At 37.7% G+C, this 20,063-nt stretch overlaps 1 protein-coding gene across 5 annotated transcripts in view; it reads left to right on the forward strand.

Moving 5' to 3' along the window:
- Window positions 1-20,063, forward strand: part of LOC133597042 (myelin basic protein-like) — a 41,442-nt gene that overhangs the window by 1,794 nt on the left and 19,585 nt on the right. For 2 of the 5 annotated variants that reach the window (XM_061949957.1, XM_061949949.1), the window contains exons 2-4: window positions 13,641-13,745; window positions 13,887-13,913; window positions 19,482-19,511. In XM_061949957.1, the coding sequence (XP_061805941.1) occupies window positions 13,641-13,745; window positions 13,887-13,913; window positions 19,482-19,511 (162 nt within the window). The remainder of the gene's footprint in view (window positions 1-13,640; window positions 13,746-13,886; window positions 13,914-19,481; window positions 19,512-20,063) is intronic. The other 3 variants (XM_061949982.1, XM_061949965.1, XM_061949974.1) reach the window with 2 other exon arrangements.

A 20,063-nucleotide genomic window follows, 5' to 3' on the forward strand; every position in this document is an offset into this window, starting at 1 on the left:
AAAAATATGCTTTTTTTTAAAAATTTTATGATTAATCATTAACTTTGGAGATGAATAAAGTATCAAACGTTTTACCTTTAATTTTAAATCTGGTGACAAACAGCAGCTTCAAGGAAGTAATTTACATCAAATTATTAAGTATTACAACCGTTTTTTTTCAGACTACAGAGCACACTGGTGTATAAGCTGCACCTACTAAATTTGTTTTCGTATATTGGCCGCATCTAATTATAAGCCGCAGATGTATACGTTGCGAAATGAGTTATCCATCCATCCATCCATCTTCTTCCGCTTATCCGAGGTCGGGTCGCGGGGGCAGCAGCCTAAGCAGGGAAGCCCAGACTTCCCTCTCCCCAGCCACTTCGTCCAGCTCTTCCTGTGGGACCCCGAGGCGTTCCCAGGCCAGCCGGGAGACATAGTCTTCCCAACGTGTCCTGGGTCTTCCCCGCGGCCTCCTACCGGTCGGACGTGCCCTAAACACCTCCCTAGGGAGGCGTTGGGGTGGCATCCTGACCAGATGCCCGAACCACCTCATCTGGCTCCTCTCGATGCGAAATGAGTTATATTTTGTAAATGTTTATTTACATACCATAACTGTTTCCAAACTGTGCCTGTAACACAAGAGTAAATTGGCTGATAAGAAAAAAAACAGAAGTCATCGTCATAAACCCACTAGCTGCGGAAGCTCGCGCTCCAATCAGCTAAACAGACTCAATAACGCCACGGTGACGTTTTGGTGAATTCATGAAACTGAAACTGAAACAATGCCATTTTAAGTTAATAATACTGACTCAGGCACTCGTAAAGGTGTTAGTATATTAGCTAATGCTAACGATGGTAGCTTCATTACATTACGATAGCGCGTACAAATATACATGAAAACACTCCTACAGGCATCACACATGGGGCGGTTTTAGTAAGCAAGAATTGTTTTAGTTATCTTGTAAAACTTACAAACGTTGGTTGGAGTGATAAATGAAGAATCCATTTGAGTAGAAGCGTTGTGGATGGCTAGAAGACCGAACGGCAATTGTACTTCCGGTTCATAGCTCAGTTTAAACACAGGCAATGCATCACCCGCAGGGGGCAAACTCGTCCAAAAGATGGCACCATAGCACAAACAATAACCTACCTATTCAGTGTGTTTGCTAAGTCTATTTACATTAAAAATCCATAAATTAACCACACCCTTTTAAAAGCCGCAGGGATCAAAGCGTAGGATAAAAGGCCAATTAACATCTAAACGTCCTCCAATAAGCACACATGCTTGTGTAAACATTGTAGGCTATAGGCTATTTTGCAGCTACACAACTGCTAAGAACATAATCACACAAAAGCTAGACATGCGTAAGTGAACTTAATTAAACAAAGTTGCTGCAAAAAACATGACGTGTCAATACAGACACATATCAAATAATTATAGTTACACATAGAAAGTCTCCAGTAACAAATATGTCCGCATCATTCAACTTACTGTGTCATGGGCATAACTTAATTATTTTGACCACTCTGCATTGCCAAAAAAAAAAACTAATTAACGCTGCACTTCAAAAGCATAAGTCTGTCATAAGTTACTCTTACCTAATTTCACTTGATCAAGCTTTTTATAACATTCCATGAGTCGTGCTGATATCGGATTAATATCTGTATCGGCCAATGCTCAAAATCCAGTATCGATATGTATCGGAAGTGAAAAAATCAATGATATTCAAATACTACTGAACCCCTGCAATTACAGTTTGCATAAAAATGAACGCGCAGTTTTACTTGATGAAACATGACAAAAAAGATATTATACCTCTTTTTTCCTAATGGACAAACGTATGGTTTGAAATGAATTGTCGCTGCAGAGCACCAGTCAGAGTGCTGTCGAAAGATGAACGTGAGGAAATGCCTACGAAGCGTGAAAATATGCATCTTCTCCGCACCTGATGTCCATTTGGGAAAGGTGTTCTGAGATAAAAATCAGGAGAACTTTACATTTTTCTTTAGGTTAATCAGATGTTTTGTTTAGGATTGTACACGTCAAATTGCAGGAAAAACTCCAGAAACTAATTTTGCTGCAGTATTTAATTTTCTCATGTTGTAATACAGTCGTCCCTCGCCACATTGTGCTTTGATGTTTGCAAGTTTAAAAAAAAAAAAAATTGTATTTAAGTATTTTCATGCATAAAAATGGCTAAATGAATTGAAAAATATATAAATACTACAGTAGTAGTGGGCGCGAGATGAGACTGTCTTCATTTCTATTATTATGTCTACTATATTGGATTAAATGAGTCTAAAAGTGACTATGCTGGTGTTATTTCATGTCAAATAATATTAAAAACTATTTCGAAGGTCGGAAACAGTTGAAGCTGTGACAGTATTTGATTTACTATTACTAATTAATTACTTTGCGGGAAGTCATTTACCACAATTAACAGTGGTTAAATGAGGGACGACTGTGCATGTACTGTATAAAAAATAAAAATAAAATATACATATATATATATATATATATATATACATACACACAAAGGTATGTACTCACCAATGTGTTTGCCTTGGAAGAATTAGTGTTCTCATAAATAACTAAACAATGCAGTTGCTCCACCTCTGTGGCCTCAAGTGAAAAGCAGCAGCACTTCTTCTTGCAGAACCCTTTCATTTCCATCAAGAATTGACTATAAAAATATATATATATATTTTTGCTCTGTAATAATAGCTTACCCTGTACACAGTTTCTCAGCAGAAAGAAAGTTGAACACCTCTCCATGCCTGCAAACTCTTAAAATAACTTGCAATCACAGCCTGAGTGTATGGACATGGAAAAGGAAGGTTGTATGAATATTAGACTGATTCATACTGCTTATGTCCATGAATCAGGCTTTAAGCAAAAGAGCTCCCATCAGACCAAAAGAGACTGTACTCTAACCCTATAGTGTCTTGGATGGAGGGGGTGGAGGGCGCTCTTCCTTCCTCACATCAGTCGCTCGCCTCAGGTACACGTCTTTGACCTCCGAGTTGTCAACTTTACTGTGGATGCTTGTCTTTGTTGCTGTGAACTCTTGCGAGCTGTTCCTTATCTGACCCTGTTCTCAGCGTATGAATGAATGCTTGATTAAAACTCTCTAACAAAACCCTCAGCTCTCGTTATTTGTGTTTCCTGTACTTATTCTATAGCATCCTTGTTTTAACATCTGCCCTAACAACTCGTAATGAATACAATTGATGTTTTACCCTGTTTTTATATTACAGTGCTACCTATGCTTTGAGTTACAAGCGAAAACTTGAGTTACAAGCATCCCCGCCATTAGTTGGCGTAGCAAATGTCACAGTGAACCCCGTAGGATTCGACCCGGAACAATCTGGTCTTACTGGCTGGCTTGAGCCTATAACTGGAGAAGGACATATTTTTGTTTTTCTAACCGTGGGAAGGAAGAGTTTGAGTGTGACGCACAGTGCTGAGAGGAAGTGGATGATATTCATTGAATTAAAGAAATACCGTATTTTCCCGGAGTATATATATATATATATATATATATATATATATATATATATATATATGTAAAATTTGTTATTTACACTGAAAGTTTTGGTACGTTTTTACCTACGTACCTTAATTGTTTTCAAACGGTGCCTGTAACACGGCAATAAAACGGCTGCTTAAACTAAACAGAAGTCATCGTCTTGAACCCACGAGCTGCTAGCTCACCAATCAGTGACATTTTGGTGAATTTACTGAGGAATTTGTGAAAACTGAAACCGCACAAAAATAATGCCATTGTAAGTTAATAATACTAACAAAGATACTGGTAAACGTGTCAGCATATTAGCTCATGCTAACACGTATAAATATGCATAAAAACACTCCTACAGAAATCACACATGGGATTGTTTAGTAAGTATGAATAGTTTTAGTTATATTGTAAAACTTGCAAACGTTGCCTGGAGTGATGAATAAAAAAATAAATTTGAGTAGAAGCGTTATGGACGACTAGAAGACCGAACGGCAATTGTACTTCCGGTTCATAGCTCAGTCTAAACACGGGCAATGCGGCACCTGCAGGGGTGAAACTCGTCTAAAAGATGGCACCATAGCACAAACAACAACCCACCTATTCAGTGTGTTTGCTAAGTCTATTTACATATGTAGCAACGCTATGGACGACTAGAAGACGGGACAGCACTTGTGCTTCCGGTTCTTTCCTTGAACCAAGTATAAGCACAAACCGAAGGAAATACTGTAGACGTTCACCCCGGAGCACCTGCACTGAGCGGACTTGTCCAAAACATAGCGTCATAGCACAAACAATAACACCTTTTTAATGTCTCTGCTTAAAAACTATTAGTTGAATACAAAACTCCGTAGTGTAGGGGAAAAAAATGAGCATCATCAAAAATGTGACCAAGCGTGTAGCCAACATGGTGATGCAATTCGAGCGTATCATCACCATCATAAATAAATGATAAATGGGTTGTACTTGTATAGCGCTTTTCTACCTTCAAAGTACTCAAAGCGCTTTGACACTACTACCACATTTACCCATTCACACACACATTCACACACTGATGGAGGGAGCTGCCATGCAAGGCGCTAACCAGCACCCATCAGGAGCAAGGGTGAAGTGTCTTGCTCAGGACACAACGGACATGACGAAGCAGAATGTGTCTTAACGCCAGTCCAGAATGATAAAATAATATCCAAACCGCAGACTTTTATCCATAAAGAAATGGAGAAACTTCTAATGGTCTTTTTGAAGAAGTAGCTGGAAGGAGATATCGTAAAAGTCCACTCTCCAAGGTAAATACTCTACAATTGTCTCACCATAAAACTACTGGAGTTGTTTGCAGAACATTCTGCTGCATTGGTTTCATGCATTATTTTATAAAAGCTATTTTTTCTCTTTGAAAAAGATGTTTCATGTTAAAATTGTGCTCTATTGGTATATTTTCTGACAACATTTTTTTTTTTTTTTTACAAAATAAAGAAGCGGATATTTATTTTAGGGCTGTTAATGTTACAGCCTCACTAAAGAACATAGAACAATTTCCCTTGTGGATCAATAAAGTTTGTCCAAGTCTAACTTTCAGTTTGGTTGAATAAGTGGACCAAAGCGTCAAACTGACGCGGTAATACCACAATGGTTCAGTATTACTGATCTTTCCACAGGAGGAGCCTACATATTTTAATAAAAATGTGTATTTGCGGTTTGCAGTCATTGCATAGTTTTTTTCTTTATTCAGTACTTTTGAGTTTGTTGTGTGGCTGTTCGTGTCAGTGTGGAACTGCGAACTATTAAGCCGGTGGCTACTTATTGCTACCACGCAAATTTCTGATAGCTAGCATTAGAAAGTTGCTTACTAGTTTAGCAGGAACAGAGCTAAGGCAGCATCAATCGGAAATCCCTCTGCCTTTTTTTTTGTCTCCTCAGACAAAACTTTTTGTTTCTTTGGTTGTTTTGCAGCTTCGGTAGCATGATAGCAGTAATAGCCTGTGTGTGTGTATATATATATATATATATATATATATATATATATATATATATATATATATATATGTATACATACACAGTATATATATATATATATATATATATGTATATACATATATATATGTATGTATGTATGTATATATATATATATGTATATACATGTATGTATATACATGTGTATATATATATATATATATATATATATATATATACATATATATATGTATGTATATATACTGTATGTATATATATATATGTATATATGTATGTATATATATACTGTGTATATATATATGTATGTATATGTATATATATGTATGTATATATATGTATGTATATATATATATATACATATATATATATGTATATATATACACATATTTTCATATATATGTATATATATTCATATATATGTATATATATATACATATATTCATATATATGTATATATATGTATATATATATTCATATATATGTATATATATGTATATATATATTCATATATATGTATATATATATATATATATATATATATATATATATATATATATATATATATATATATATATATATATATCCTGACACAAGCATTCTTAATACACTCAACTGATTATCAAAATAAAGAATTATTAAAATAAGCTGAGATAATATCTGCAAGAATTTATCATTACCTTATAGAATATTATACCGGACAAGACAGCTATCTGAGCTCACTGGATTATGTTATTATATCACAATATACCATTCCAGACTATTTTAAATAGCATTTTTGTGGTATAGTGTTTATTGTTTTTTATTACTACTATTATTAATATTCTTATTTTAGTTTTATTACAAGAAACATTCCAAAATTACATCCAGAACTGACGCATTAAAATCTCAAATTGCTTTCGTTTTTGGTAGGGCAACTGATTGCTCTCTATATATTATTAGTATAATGATAATGATAATAATAGCCTGCAAGGTTAGAATCCCTCTCTCTGGTGATGAAGCACAAAACACATTTCAACTTGCGCACGACTCCTTGATATCAATCATTCATTATGAGGCGAATGTGTGGCGACCTTTAACCTCAGAGGAGTGACTTGTGATCATTAGGCTGCCCTTTCCACTGTGCTACAAGACACAGCTTGACTCTTAACCTGAATGCTAAATATGTCATAGAATAATCAGACCCACCATGTATGTGTCACAAGAGAATTGTGATGGTCGGATTGAAATATTAATTTTCTATATATACAATCACAAAAAAGGCAAACTCAGAGATGTACATATATGTTGCATCTCTTAGGAAGCCTAACTTTTTGTTTTGACCATTTCACTTGCTATGTTCCGTACATTACATGCACCATATTATGTATTATATATTATATTTTATGGCTTGTTACCATGAATTGATTAACGTGGACCCCGGCTTAAACAAGTTGAAAAACTTATTCGGGTGTTACCATTTAGTGGTCAATTGTACGGAATATGTACTGTACTGTGCAATCTGCTAATAAAAGTTTAAATCAATCAATCAATGCTACAGTACATACACACATATATTACATGTAAACTGTCATAGTCTTATTAGGGCGTGTGTTCACGTTTTGTTGGTTTAAAACAATACTTGACACATTGGTGCGAGACAAAAAGGGTTTTGGACCCTTCAAACTTGAGTTATTAGTCAAAAGTTTAAAAATAACACCAGTGTAGGGATGAGCAATATAGGAGAGGATAGTATAGACCAGGGGTGTCAAAACTCATTTTAGATCGGGGGCCACATGGAGAAAAATCTACTCCCAAGTGGGCCGGACGGGTAAAATCACGGCATGATAACTTAAAAATAAAGACAACGTCAGATTGTTTTCTTTGTTTAAAAATAGAACAAGCACATTCTGAAATTGTACACTTACATGTTGCGGTTAATAGTATTCTATCTTTATATGTCGTTATTTAGTATATTTTCTGAATAAATTATGTGATAATGTTCATCAGTCAACTCATTGGTGTTAATTTTTACTCTATCAATATAAAAAAATTGTATCAAATCAAATTACAGGATGTTATTAATGTAGTTTGATCCTTTTCCTCATCTGATGTACTAACATCATGTGGTTTATTTTGTACATATGTAGCATCATCTACAAAGATACAAATAATTGCTATTGCGACATCCGGTGGACACAATTAGAACTGCTGTTTCTTTCATTCAAAATGTTCAGGTAAATTTTTATACTCATCCCGCGGGCCGGATAAAACCTGTTTGTGGGCCTGATCCGGCCCTCGGGCCGTACGTTTGATATCCCTGGACTAGACTTTATTTATCCCACAATGGGGAAATGATGTGGTTGTAGTGCAGATACAATGATTCCACAAAGAATAGGATAAAACTGTCAGGACTTGGACTATGGCGTGGTTTGTTCTCCCGTGGTGCAAATGATTTGGACCAGACATGGCGTGAAGGTGAAGACATACTTAATTTTAACACTCAAAAAAAAAAAAGGCGCTCACAGTGGAGGTACAAAACTTGGCTATAAACACAAAACTTGCACAAAGGCAAAAACTATGAACAATGAAACAAAAACACTAACTGTGGCATTAATAAACAAAAACTTACTTGGACGTGGCATGAAGTGCGCAGAGGTAAACAGAGTGTGACAGGGGTATGATGTCGCCAGACAGACAGCCTGGCAACTGGAAGCTTAAATAATAGTGACATGATTAAAGACAGGTGCGTGAGTTGTGAGGGCAGGTGAAAACTAGTGGGTTGCTATGGTGACAAACAAGAGTGCACAATGAGTCCAAACGTGGAACAGGTGAAACTAATGGGTAACCATGGAAACAAGACAAGGGAGTGAAAAGCCAGAAACTAAAGAGTCCAATAATTAAACAAAACAAAACATGACTAAAACAAAACATGATTACACAGACATGACAAAAACAACTTTAAAATACGCATGAAAAAAACGAGGAAAACATTAAAGAACACAAATGACATAAAAACATAAAAAGAGCACAAAGCTGATGCCACCAGCTCACCAATTCTACATACAGCTACAAAAGTAAAACACAATAAAAAAAAAACTAAACAAATAGCAATGTTGTGCACATACAATTGCACCATGCATGGACAAACAATAAAACAAAAGAAGAGAACAATCCAACACCCACAAATGCAGCACGACCAGAGACAGAGTAACCAAGAGAGAGCTAGTGGTCAGCCTCTGTCCTAGGCTTCCCACTAGCTCCCGGCCGATGTCCGGTACGCGCGGATGAGCGACAATCAGTTCAGGGAGAGCCAAACGTCCGATAGCGTTCAACCAAATCTCCATCTCGACGCGCAACGCATCTCCTCCGGGTCTCTCTATGCGGACGCGGGTGTGGCAGAGAGCCAGCAGCTGGTCTCCGGTACAGAGATGGTAATGGCCAAAAGGCTCCTCAGTGGTGGATGCAAAATTCCACCAAAAAGCCCCGCAGAAGTCACAAAAGTGCTATCCCTTGCTGCGCCCGAACCAAAATGGCATATAAATAATAATAAAGTTGTTTCAATGACATATGCGGTAACATATTGCATCATTTCCGGATGTATTATTTTCTCAAAACTATTATTAATCTACTTGCTAATTTACTGTTAAGAGTTGGTGACTCCACGTGTGTTTCAATGTAATACGCAGTTATTCTTCTGTTGTTTCAATGCTTTACATTAGTCTTGGGAGAGTTCATACAAATTCGGATATCTATCCAAGACCAAGTAGTTCACCGGGGCAGCAAAGTTCATACCAATGCTGCTACAGATACTTCGAATTTTCAAAACTATTGAATGATTCAGTTTTTGATCACAATTTCAATATGACAACATGTAACTGTAAAAAACAATATAAAAATAGTTCCCTTATTCCCTTTTATTATATACAAAATGTATATTAAATGGTGCAAAATAGCTAAACAAGAGTAAATACTATTATTGGCTCTTGTTTCCCGAGTTAACCGTAACGAAACTAAAATATTTTGTGATACTCATTTAATCACCGTAGTATCGACCATATCCTGATACCATACTTGGTATCATTGCTGTCTATATTTTTTATCGATCCGCCCACCCCTGTTTACACTCAAGAGCTCTAGTTAGCTATGCTTTTTATATCCTCCAATGGTGGGTAATGTAGCATGTATAGCTATTCATTGTCATCCAGTGATAATGCTACTTGAAATGGAGTTTATTTTCCTCCATGGAGGCGAAGGTTATTGATTTAGAAGTTGCAATGTGGAGAGACATTAGCCACTAGCTCGTTAGATTGCGTTGAGGAAGCGTTAGTGGGCTTGTCGCTGTCAGGTTTATAGGATAAATCATGCATTATATTAAACATGTATATCATTTATATCATATGTTGTCTATATCGCACAACATTACACTGGTCGAACAGTAGGGAAAGGATTCATATGGCCCCATTCCTGGGCTACTCATTTTGCAATGCAGTCTGCTGAAAATGCTGGAAAGCACCACTCTACATAGCAGATGACGTTGTGGTCAAAGTTGGAATTGCCATAAAACTAATTTTAAAATATTCAACACTCTACTGCTGTCCAGCGGCTAAAGTGAATAGTGCGTTCCCCTGACCCTCAATTTGTCACGTTTCATGTGTCAGGTAAACCGCGACAAATGGGGCCATATGAAGAAGGTATGTAGGAAGCCAGTTAGAGTTAGAGCTTATGTTCATGTAAATGAGGATAAAGATTTTGTCAGCCTTCAAATCTTTAGAACATTGAAAGGATTGAAACCATAAATCATCAAATAATATGATGTGCTATATTGTAAATGATTCCTGAATAATGCACCCCGTCCCTGCTCGCGAGAAAAACATCTAATGTTTACGTTTGAAGGCACCCTTTTCATTATGCTATAATAACACATTCACAAATAGATGTTTTGCTTTTCTTCCTTTGTATAAAAAGCAGCCTAAATAAGTTGTTATTATTTGAGAGGAAGAGGGCAGGTAAACATCAAAGGGTCCACGGACTGACAAGATGCCAGCAGAATTTACTTTCTGTCACTCCACTTTCTTCTTGGCCGTACCGCAACAAAGTCCAAGGTGCACGCAGAAGATTGTCCCATTCCTTTGATTCTATTCTGTCTTCCTCTGCTACACAAAAAAAAAAACAGCCACAAAGCTACAAACAGGAAGTTTCTCTTTTTGTTATTAGACACAACAGACATTACAGGTGAGGCTTCTACAGGTTGCACTATTGAAACAACTGAATTTTCCAAGAATTGTTGCTATCTTTAATATCTACAAGATTGTGTCTCTTAAATGAGCTAAATAGCGAGTGCAGTCCATTTAGCGTGTCTGTCCACATGAATATGCAGAATTTATACGGATTATCAGAACACCCACAATACTGGGAGGAGGAGATGCAAATATTATCATTTAGCACTTGCATTGTGATTTATCAAGACTGAAACTGTTCTGCGGCTGCTGTCTTGCGTCTATATTTAGCACGTCCAGAGTCTGCGTGCAAACCGGAACAGTTATGCACAAATGGCCTTGTCGAGTTCAGGAAGAGGTACTCTTCTGTGATCGTGTTGACAATCTACATATTTCTGTCAGAAATAAAAATATCAGACATATCATCTGTCCAGCAATTCCATCTTTGAGCTGATGAATGACTTACAGTTTGTTTTGGAGACAAACAAACAACAAACTAGACATTTTTTTTATGTTTTCGTTTTTTTCCCCCCGGAGAAATAACATTCCATCCATTCATTTCCTACCGCTTGTCCCTCTCGGGGTCGCGGGGGGTGCTGGAGCCTATCTCAGCTGCATTCGGGCGGAAGGCGGGGTACACCCTGGACAAGTCGCCACCTCATCCCAGGGCCAACACAGATAGACAGACAACATTCACACTCACATTCACACACTAGGGCCAATTTAGTGTTACCAATCAACCTATCCCCAGGTGCATGTCTTTGGAGGTGGGAGGAAGCCGGAGTACCCGGAGGGAACCCACGCAGTCACGGGGAGAACATGCAAACTCCACACAGAAAGATCCCGAGCCCGGGATTGAACTCAGGACTACTCAGGACCTTCGTATTGTGAGGCACATGCACTAACCCCTGTTCCACCGTGCCGCCCTTTTTATGTCATTTGTGTTCTTTAATGTTTTCCTCCTTTATATTAATTTTTATTTATATTAATATATGAAAATACGTCATGCAACATGCATTTTCTTGCCTCTGGATCATGCCAGTTGCACCATTGCAGGCATTGTTGTGTTCTGGCAAAAACACAGGATGCACGTTTGGCCTGCTAAAACATAGGTTCTATTGTGCAGATTGTGATTTTATTTTGCAGAAAACGTGGTAGACATGATTGATGTGCGCTGCTGTTTTACACGCACTAATACTCCATCACTGTTGGCGCTAGGAATTTTCAAAATGGGGTCCCAGGGTGAGCAACTCTGCCATCCGGGGGGAGCTCAAAGTAAAGCCGCTGCTCCTCCACATCGAGAGCAGCCAGATGAGGTGGTTCGGGCATCTGGTCAGGATGCCACCCGACCGCCTTCCTAGGGAGGTGTTTAGGGCACGTCCGACCGGTAGGAGATGGGGAAGACTATGTCTCCCGGCTGGCCTTGAAACGCCTCGGGATCCCCCGGGAAGAGCTGGACAAAGTGGCTGGGGAGAGGGAAGTCTGGGCTTCCCTGCTTAGGCTGCTGCCCCCGCGACCTGACCTCGGATAAGCGGAAGAAGATGGATGGATGGATGGATGGGTTCCAGGCACTCCATCAAGTCATAAAACTGGTCCCACAGTAAATTTTTGGTTCGTCTGACATCACATGGACAAAGATAAGACCTTCTGGAGGAAAGTTCTGTGGTCGGATGAAACAAAAATGGAGCTGTTTGGCCACAATACCCAGCAATATGTTTGGAGGAGTAAAGGTGAGGCCTTTCATCTCAGGAACACCAAACCTACCGTCAAGCATGGTGGTGGTAGTATTATGCTCTGGGCCTGTTTTGCTGTCAATGGAACTGGTGCTTTACAGAGAGTAAATGGGACAATGAAAAAGGAGAATTACCTCCAAATTCTTCAGTACAACCTAAAATCATCAGCTCGGAGGTTGGGTCTTGGGTGCAGTTGGGTGTTCCAACAGGACAATGACCCCCAAACACACGTCAAAAGTGGTAAAGGAATGGCTAAATTAGGCTAGAACTAAGATTTTAGAATGGCCATCCCTAAGTCAATCAATCATCAATCAATCAATGTTTATTTATATAGCCCTAAATCACAAGTGTCTCAAAGGGCTGCACAAGCCACAACGACATCCTCGGTACAAAGCCCAAATAAGGGCAAGGAAAAACTCACCCCAGTGGGACGTCGATGTGAATGACTATGAAAAACCTTGGAGAGGACCGCATATGTGGGTAACCCCCCCCCCCCTCTAGGGGAGACCGAAAGCAATGGATGTCGAGTGGGTCTGACATAATATTGTGAGAGTCCAGTCCATAGTGGATCCAACATAATAGTAAGTCCTGACTTAAACGTGTGGACAATGCTGAAGAAACAAGTCCATGTCAGAAAACCAACAAATTTAGCTGAACTTCACCAATTTTGTCAAGAGGAGTGGTCAAAAATTCAACCAGAAGCTTGTGGATGGCTACCAAAAGCGCCTTATTGCAGTGAAACTTGCCAAGGGACATGTAACCAAATATTAACATTGCTGTATGTATACTTTTGACCCAGCAGATTTGCTCACATTTTCAGTAATAAATTCATAAAAGAACCAAACTTCATGAATGTTTTTTGTGACCAAACAAGTATGTGCTCCAATCACTCTATCACAAAAAAATAAGAGTTGTAGAAGGTATTGGAAACTCAAGACAGCCATGACATTATGTTCTTTACAAGTGTATGTAAACTTTTGACCACGACTGTATATGCAATATCAATCTCCCAAATACTGATCATGAAATGCACATAGTTGACAGAGAGGCATTCATTTAACAAGATGTTTATTATTGTGGAAGCAGTTGGCAGTGACATTTAATAACTGCACTGCATCATATTGAGAGGTGATGAAAATATTGCTATTTGGATAGTTTTACTGAGAGTTATTATGATGGCACAATTTGGGCAAAAGCCATGGCTACCTAATAAAGGATGTTTCTTATGTGTCTCCACTCAGGGGTCCTTCCGTGGCGCCCTCTCTCCCGCCCCCCAGAAAGCTTCTGCGACGTCCCCTCGTAAGCGAGGGCCCGACAACGCCGTGGTCCACTTCTTCCGTACCATCGTGAGTGAAACGGCGTCGCTTACGTGAACAACTTTGAGGAGATTCTGTCTTTGTTGCCATGTTTGTCTCTTTGCTCCTTTTGTCTGCCGTCTGACTAACTCTGTCCAAACACTTCACTTTCTCCGCTGGCGTCCTTCTCAGGTGTCCCCTGCGCCCCCAAAGTCCAGGGTGAGTTCTCCATTTGACACATGACCAATGCCTTTGCACTCAAATAATACAGAAGTTAAACGTTTATCAGTCGAGGAAGGTCCGATTTTAAGATGGATCCAAAAGTCTGCCTTTTTTTTTTAAATGTATAAAGTAGGGGTGTGGGAAAAAATCGATTCAAATTTGAATCGCGATTCTCACGTTGTGCAATTCAGAATCGATTCTCATTTTTTAAAAATCGATTTATTTATTTATTTTAATTTTTTTTTTATTAATCAATCCAACAAAACAATACACAGCAATACCATAACAATGCAATCCAATTCCAAAACCAAACCCGACCGAGCAACACTCTGAACTGCAATAAACAGAGCAACTGAGAGGAGACACAAACACGACACAGAACAATCCAAAAGTAGTGAAACAAAAATGAATATTATCAACAACAGTATCAATATTAGTAACAATTTCAACATAGCAGTGATTAAAAATTCCTCATTGACATTTTTGAAAAAAAAAGAACAATACGCACATGCTCGTCACTCCCGTTGCATGCTGGGTAGTGTAGTTGTTATATTCCCTAGCCTAGCTCATAATATCACATCTGTCCCCCTATAAAGAAATAATGTTCCGATTGTAGCTGAGATAGGCTCCAGCGCCCCCCCTCGACCCCAAAGGGAATAAGCGGTAGAAAATGGATGGATGGATGGATGTTAACTCAATAAAGTGTATTTCTTTTTTTTTAGCTTTAACTTTTCATTTTTTAGCATTGTAACCACATTTGCAAACAACTTTTCTCTTCATAGAATTTTATTTCAATAAAGAAATAAAGTGCAAAAATGTCAAAGCATCATAACAAACAGTTATGTCAAATAGCAGCAGAATTGCACTTTTTGGAGAGCTGTATTATTTTAAGTTTTGTGCCCAAGGGACTGATTTTATTTGACACTATATTATTATTTATACACCTATAGTGATCACAGAGACAGGTTGTTTTTGTGTTACTGTATATATTTGTTTTTCTGAAAAATCCCACTTAATATACTTTGGGTAACAACAGTCAATATTTATTCATTTTATTTTATTTTTTTAGGGGGGTAACAGTCAATATTTATTTATTTATTAGATTTTATTTTTTTCTTATATAATAAAAGTGAGCTTTTGTTAAACCAAATATTGTGTGTTTTTTTCCACATACAACAACCTATCTAGACTCGATAAGAGAATCGATAAGGAATCGGTTCGATAAGAACATTCGATAATAGGCTTGAACTTGATCATTTCTTATCAAACATCATCCCTAAACAATAGTGTCACAGTGGCTTACACTTGTATCGCATCTCATAAGCTTGACAACACACTGTGTCCAATATTTTCACAAAGATAAAATAAGTCATATTTTTGGTTCATTTAATAGTCAAAACAAATTTACATTATTGCAATCAGTTGATAAAACATTGTACTTTACAATTATAAAAGCTTTTTTCAAAAATCTACTACTCTGCTTGCATGTCAGCAGACAGGGATAGATCCTGCTGAAATCCTATGTATTGAATGAATAGAGAATCGTTTTGAATCGGGAAAAAAAATCGTTTTTGAATCGAGAATCGTGTTGAATTGAAGAAAAAAAAATCGATTTTGAATCGAATCGTGACCCCAAGAATCGATATTGAATCGAATCGTGGGAGACCCAAAGATTCACAGCCCTAGTATAAAGGTATTAATGTAACTATATTTATGTCATTGTTTAGTCCCTGCAGGGATTGACAATGTCACCAGAGCGCCAATTAACCCAAATTTAACTAATGCCAGCAAATTATGCACAACCTTGCAACTTCGTCCAATGCCCGCAACTTTTCCGCATATTTTTGCCAATCGTTTATTCAAAACGTATTTTTGTTTCTTGTGAAGACGAAGCAGGACTACACGGAGCCCCTAAAGCAGAGGTGTCAAAGTCATTTTCACTGAGGGCAACATCGCAGTTATGTTTGGCCCCAGAGGGCAGCTTCTAACAGTGAATATTATAAATAAACAATTTTTTTAATGCATTTTATTAGTACCGTATTTTTCGGACTATAAGTTGCAGTTTTTTTCATAGTTTGGCCGGGGGTGCGACTTATACTCAGGAGCGACTTATGTGTGAAATTATTAACACATTACCGTAAAATATCAAATGATATTATTTAGCTCATTCACGTAAGAGACTAGACGTATAAGATTTCATCGGATTTAGCGATTAGGAGTGACAGATTGTTTGGTAAACGTATAGCATGTTCTATATGTTATAGTTATTTGAATGACTCTTACCATAATATGTTACGTTAACATACCAGGCACGTTCTCAGTTGGTTATTTATGCGTCATATAACGTACACTTATTCAGCCTGTTGTTCACTATTCTTTATTTATTTTAAATTGCCTTTCAAATGTCTATTCTTGGTGTTGGGTTTTATCAAATACATTTCCCCCAAAAATGCGACTTATACTCCAGTGCGACTTATATATGTTTTTTTCCTTCTTTATTATGCATTTTCGGCCGGTGCGACTTATACTCCGGAGCGACTTATACTCCGGAGCGACTTATACTCCGGAGCGATTTATACTACGGTAGATCTTTTTTAAAGTAAAATGTAAAACAAATATGATAAGTTGCAATAATTTCACCTCAAAATGTAGTGTATATTACTGTAAATGTTTTTATAGTTAGAAAAAAAAAGGCAGCTCAGTTGCCAGTTCTTTTTACTGTAAATAAAAAAAACTGCAATTTTATGGTAAAATTTTGGCACCTGAGCTGCCAGTTTGTTTTTTTTGTTTTTTAGCTGTAGAATTTCCGGTGTATTACTGTAAATGCCAAAGCAGCACCATCGTTAATTACAGTAAAAAAAAAAGTACGGGTACTGTTTTTTTTTATTTAGAGAAAATTGTTGTAAAAACCACAGTAAATTTCACAATTTTACCATGAAATCTATTACTATTTTTACATTGCACAATTTGATGGATAACTTATTAGCTGTGCTCTGTTGTCAGACAATAATACGATTTGATGTCTTTATATGTTAGGCCAATACTAAAATAGAAATTTTTAAACTTCTCCCAAGAAGGCTCCTCCAACGCTTTGTCTGTTCCACTTCCGGTTCACCATCGCTGTGTCTGTTTTACTTCCGGTTCACTGACAGAGTAAAAAAACTTTTTGCGAGATGTCGCAAAACATTTTTTTTCCTCCATGTCCCTTTAGGGGCTCCGTACAGGACCAACAACATGTAACAATATACTACGTTTTTTTTGTAATTATAAACCTTTTATTAATAATGTTCAACATTTACAAACAAGCATATTCAAGATTCAAGATGATTTATTTTCAATTCTTAACATGCACAAGACACATAAGAACTGAAAAGTATATTTTATGAACAATAACAATCAAAAACAAGTACAAAAACAGTACAATACAGCGCCGGGGGTTGTAAACTCAATAAAGCAACTATAGTAGAATGCAAAATATATATATGTAGCAATAGAATAAAATCCCATGGCGAGCAGGGAAACCTGCGAAACAGGCTTGTAGGGATGATATTACCTCTCGTGTTTTTTCCTAACCTAACAAATATATGTAGCAATGTGTAAAGCCATAGGCTCACACAAGTTCCATAAACCAGTGTTTTTCAACCACTGTGCCACGGCACACTAGTGTACCATGAGATACAGTCTGGTGTGCCGTGGGAGATTATCTAATTTCACCTATTTGGGTTAAAAATATTTTTTGCAAACCAGTAATTATAGTCTGCAAATTATGTGTTGTTGTTGAGTGTCGGTGCTGTCTAGAGCTCGGCAGAGTAACCATATCAGTAGGTGGCAGCAGGTAGCTAATTGCTTTGTAGATGTTGGAAACAGCGAGAGGCAGTGCAGGTAAAAAGGTGTCTAATGCTTAAACCAAAAATAAACAAAATCCCCTCAGAAAAGACATTGAAGCTTAGGGAAAGCTATGCAGAACGAAACTAAAACTGAACTGGCTACAAAGTAAACAAAAACAGAATGCTGGACGACAGCAAAGACTTACTGTGGCGCAAAGACATGTACATCCGAACATGACATGACAATCAACAATGTCCCCACAAAGAAGGATAAAAACAACTGAAATATTCTTGATTGCTAAAACAAAGTAGATGTGGGAAATATTGCTCAAAGGAAGACATGAAACTGCTACAGGAAAATACCCCAAAAAAAGAAAAAGCCACCAAAAAAGGAGCGCAAGACAAGAACTAAAACACTACACACAGGAAAACAGCAAAAAACTTAAAATAAGTCACGGCGTGATGTGACAGTTCGTGACAGTACACCTACTTTGAGACAAGAGCTATATTGATGCATAGTTGGTTATGGTTTAAAGTCATATCCAACAATTGCGACAACGACTTTTTATTGTTTACTGAGTTTAGTTTTTTAATGATTTCTGCTGGTTGTGTGATATGCCTTTAGTATCAATCAATCAATCTTTATTTATATAGCCCTAAATCACAAGTGTCTCAAAGGGCTGCACAAGCCACAACGACATCCTCGGTACAAAGCCCACATACGGGCAAGGAAAAACTCACCCCAGTGGGACGTCGATGTATAGTATATCAGTATGTGGAATTAAATTATGGAACGGATTACCCAAATAAATCAAACAAAGCACCAATATGATTCCGTTTAAGAGACTGTTCAAACTAAAAGTGTTCACAGAGTACACAGAACACGAATTATGATGAACATCCTGAACCCTTTTTTTTTTTTTTTTTTTTTTTTTTTTTTTTGAGACAAAGATTATTTATGTATTAATATTTGTATGCTTACTATGGTATGTTATTTATTTATTATTTATTTGTTCACTGTTCTGTTACAGAGAACAAGGAAATTGGATAAAATGGCTATGGTATGAAAAGGGATAGGATTAAATAAGCTCTGCTTCTTCCCGCTCCTTTTCGGACGTGCTGTAATGAAACAACTGGAATTGCGTGATGCAATACATTGTATCGTATGCATGTTCGAAATAAACTGAAACCGAACTGAATTGAACTGAACTGATAAACATCTTGAACTTATTTAAAAAGGAGAATGTAAATATCTAATTTCACAACCTATTGCTATATATCTGCACCTTATTCGGTGCGGCTAATATATGAAAAAATTGAGTGGGTGCGGCTTATATACATGTGCGTTCTATAGTTCGGAAAATACGGTATTCACATTCAAACTTAAGGGCAATTTAGTGTCTTCCTTTAACTTGCAGTAAACCAAAACATGCACATAGAGAACATGTAACTGAGCACAGAAGTGCCAAAACGGTATTTTTATGTACATGGACGCAGCGTTTTGCTAAATGATCTCCAAAAAGGCAGACTTTTGGATATAACACTTGAATAGTTTTCCCTCTCCTCCTTTTTAGTATTTCTGCTAAATGTTTCCAACCTCTTCGTTCACCCTTTCTCCCGCTGTCTTGTCTCCTCTGTGTCCCCATGACTACCTCCCTCCCCCAACACCTGGTATTTCTGACCGTCCCGTCTTCCTTTTTACTGCCTGTCCCTGTCTCTTATGTGTCTGCATGTCCAGTGGAGAGAACTAGCAGCCAAGATAGGTCTGGTAGGTGTCCAAGAAGCGCAGAGGTTTCATGGCTCATTAACCAAGCGGGGCAGACAAGGTTGTCCTGTCGAGCCTTCACGCGTGAGGCTGCGCCTCTTTTTTTCATTTAGTCTCCATCGACCACCGCAGCTCCTCTGACTCGCTCACTTTGCGCCTCGCTTTCAATGTTTTTCCCACATTGTCGAGCTTTGCAGGCTGACATACAGTTCCGCTTAGATGGTTGGTTGAATTCAGGTTCATTTTGAACCGCTGTTTTTTGTCAATTATTTTCAAAAACAAAAATTTTGCAATAATTTTGAATTTTGTGTATTTTAAACATGATTAGTATTATACATATAGTACATGCATGCACCAAATCATTTTAATCTATACTGAAGGAGGTTCCACAATATTGTAAAATTTGACAAAACCAAGCCCTCCTTGATGATTGACTGTTTCGTAAAGAATGGGGGACGTCTAAAAATCCTGGCGGCGCTCGCTTCCTTCCGATGGCCACCCAGTCAAAACCAAACGTTGGACATAAAACCTTTTTAGCCAGGGTTGAAGGAGGCA

This window comes from Nerophis lumbriciformis, linkage group LG04, assembly GCF_033978685.3.
Source record: "Nerophis lumbriciformis linkage group LG04, RoL_Nlum_v2.1, whole genome shotgun sequence".
Classification (NCBI taxonomy): Eukaryota; Metazoa; Chordata; class Actinopteri; order Syngnathiformes; family Syngnathidae; genus Nerophis; species Nerophis lumbriciformis.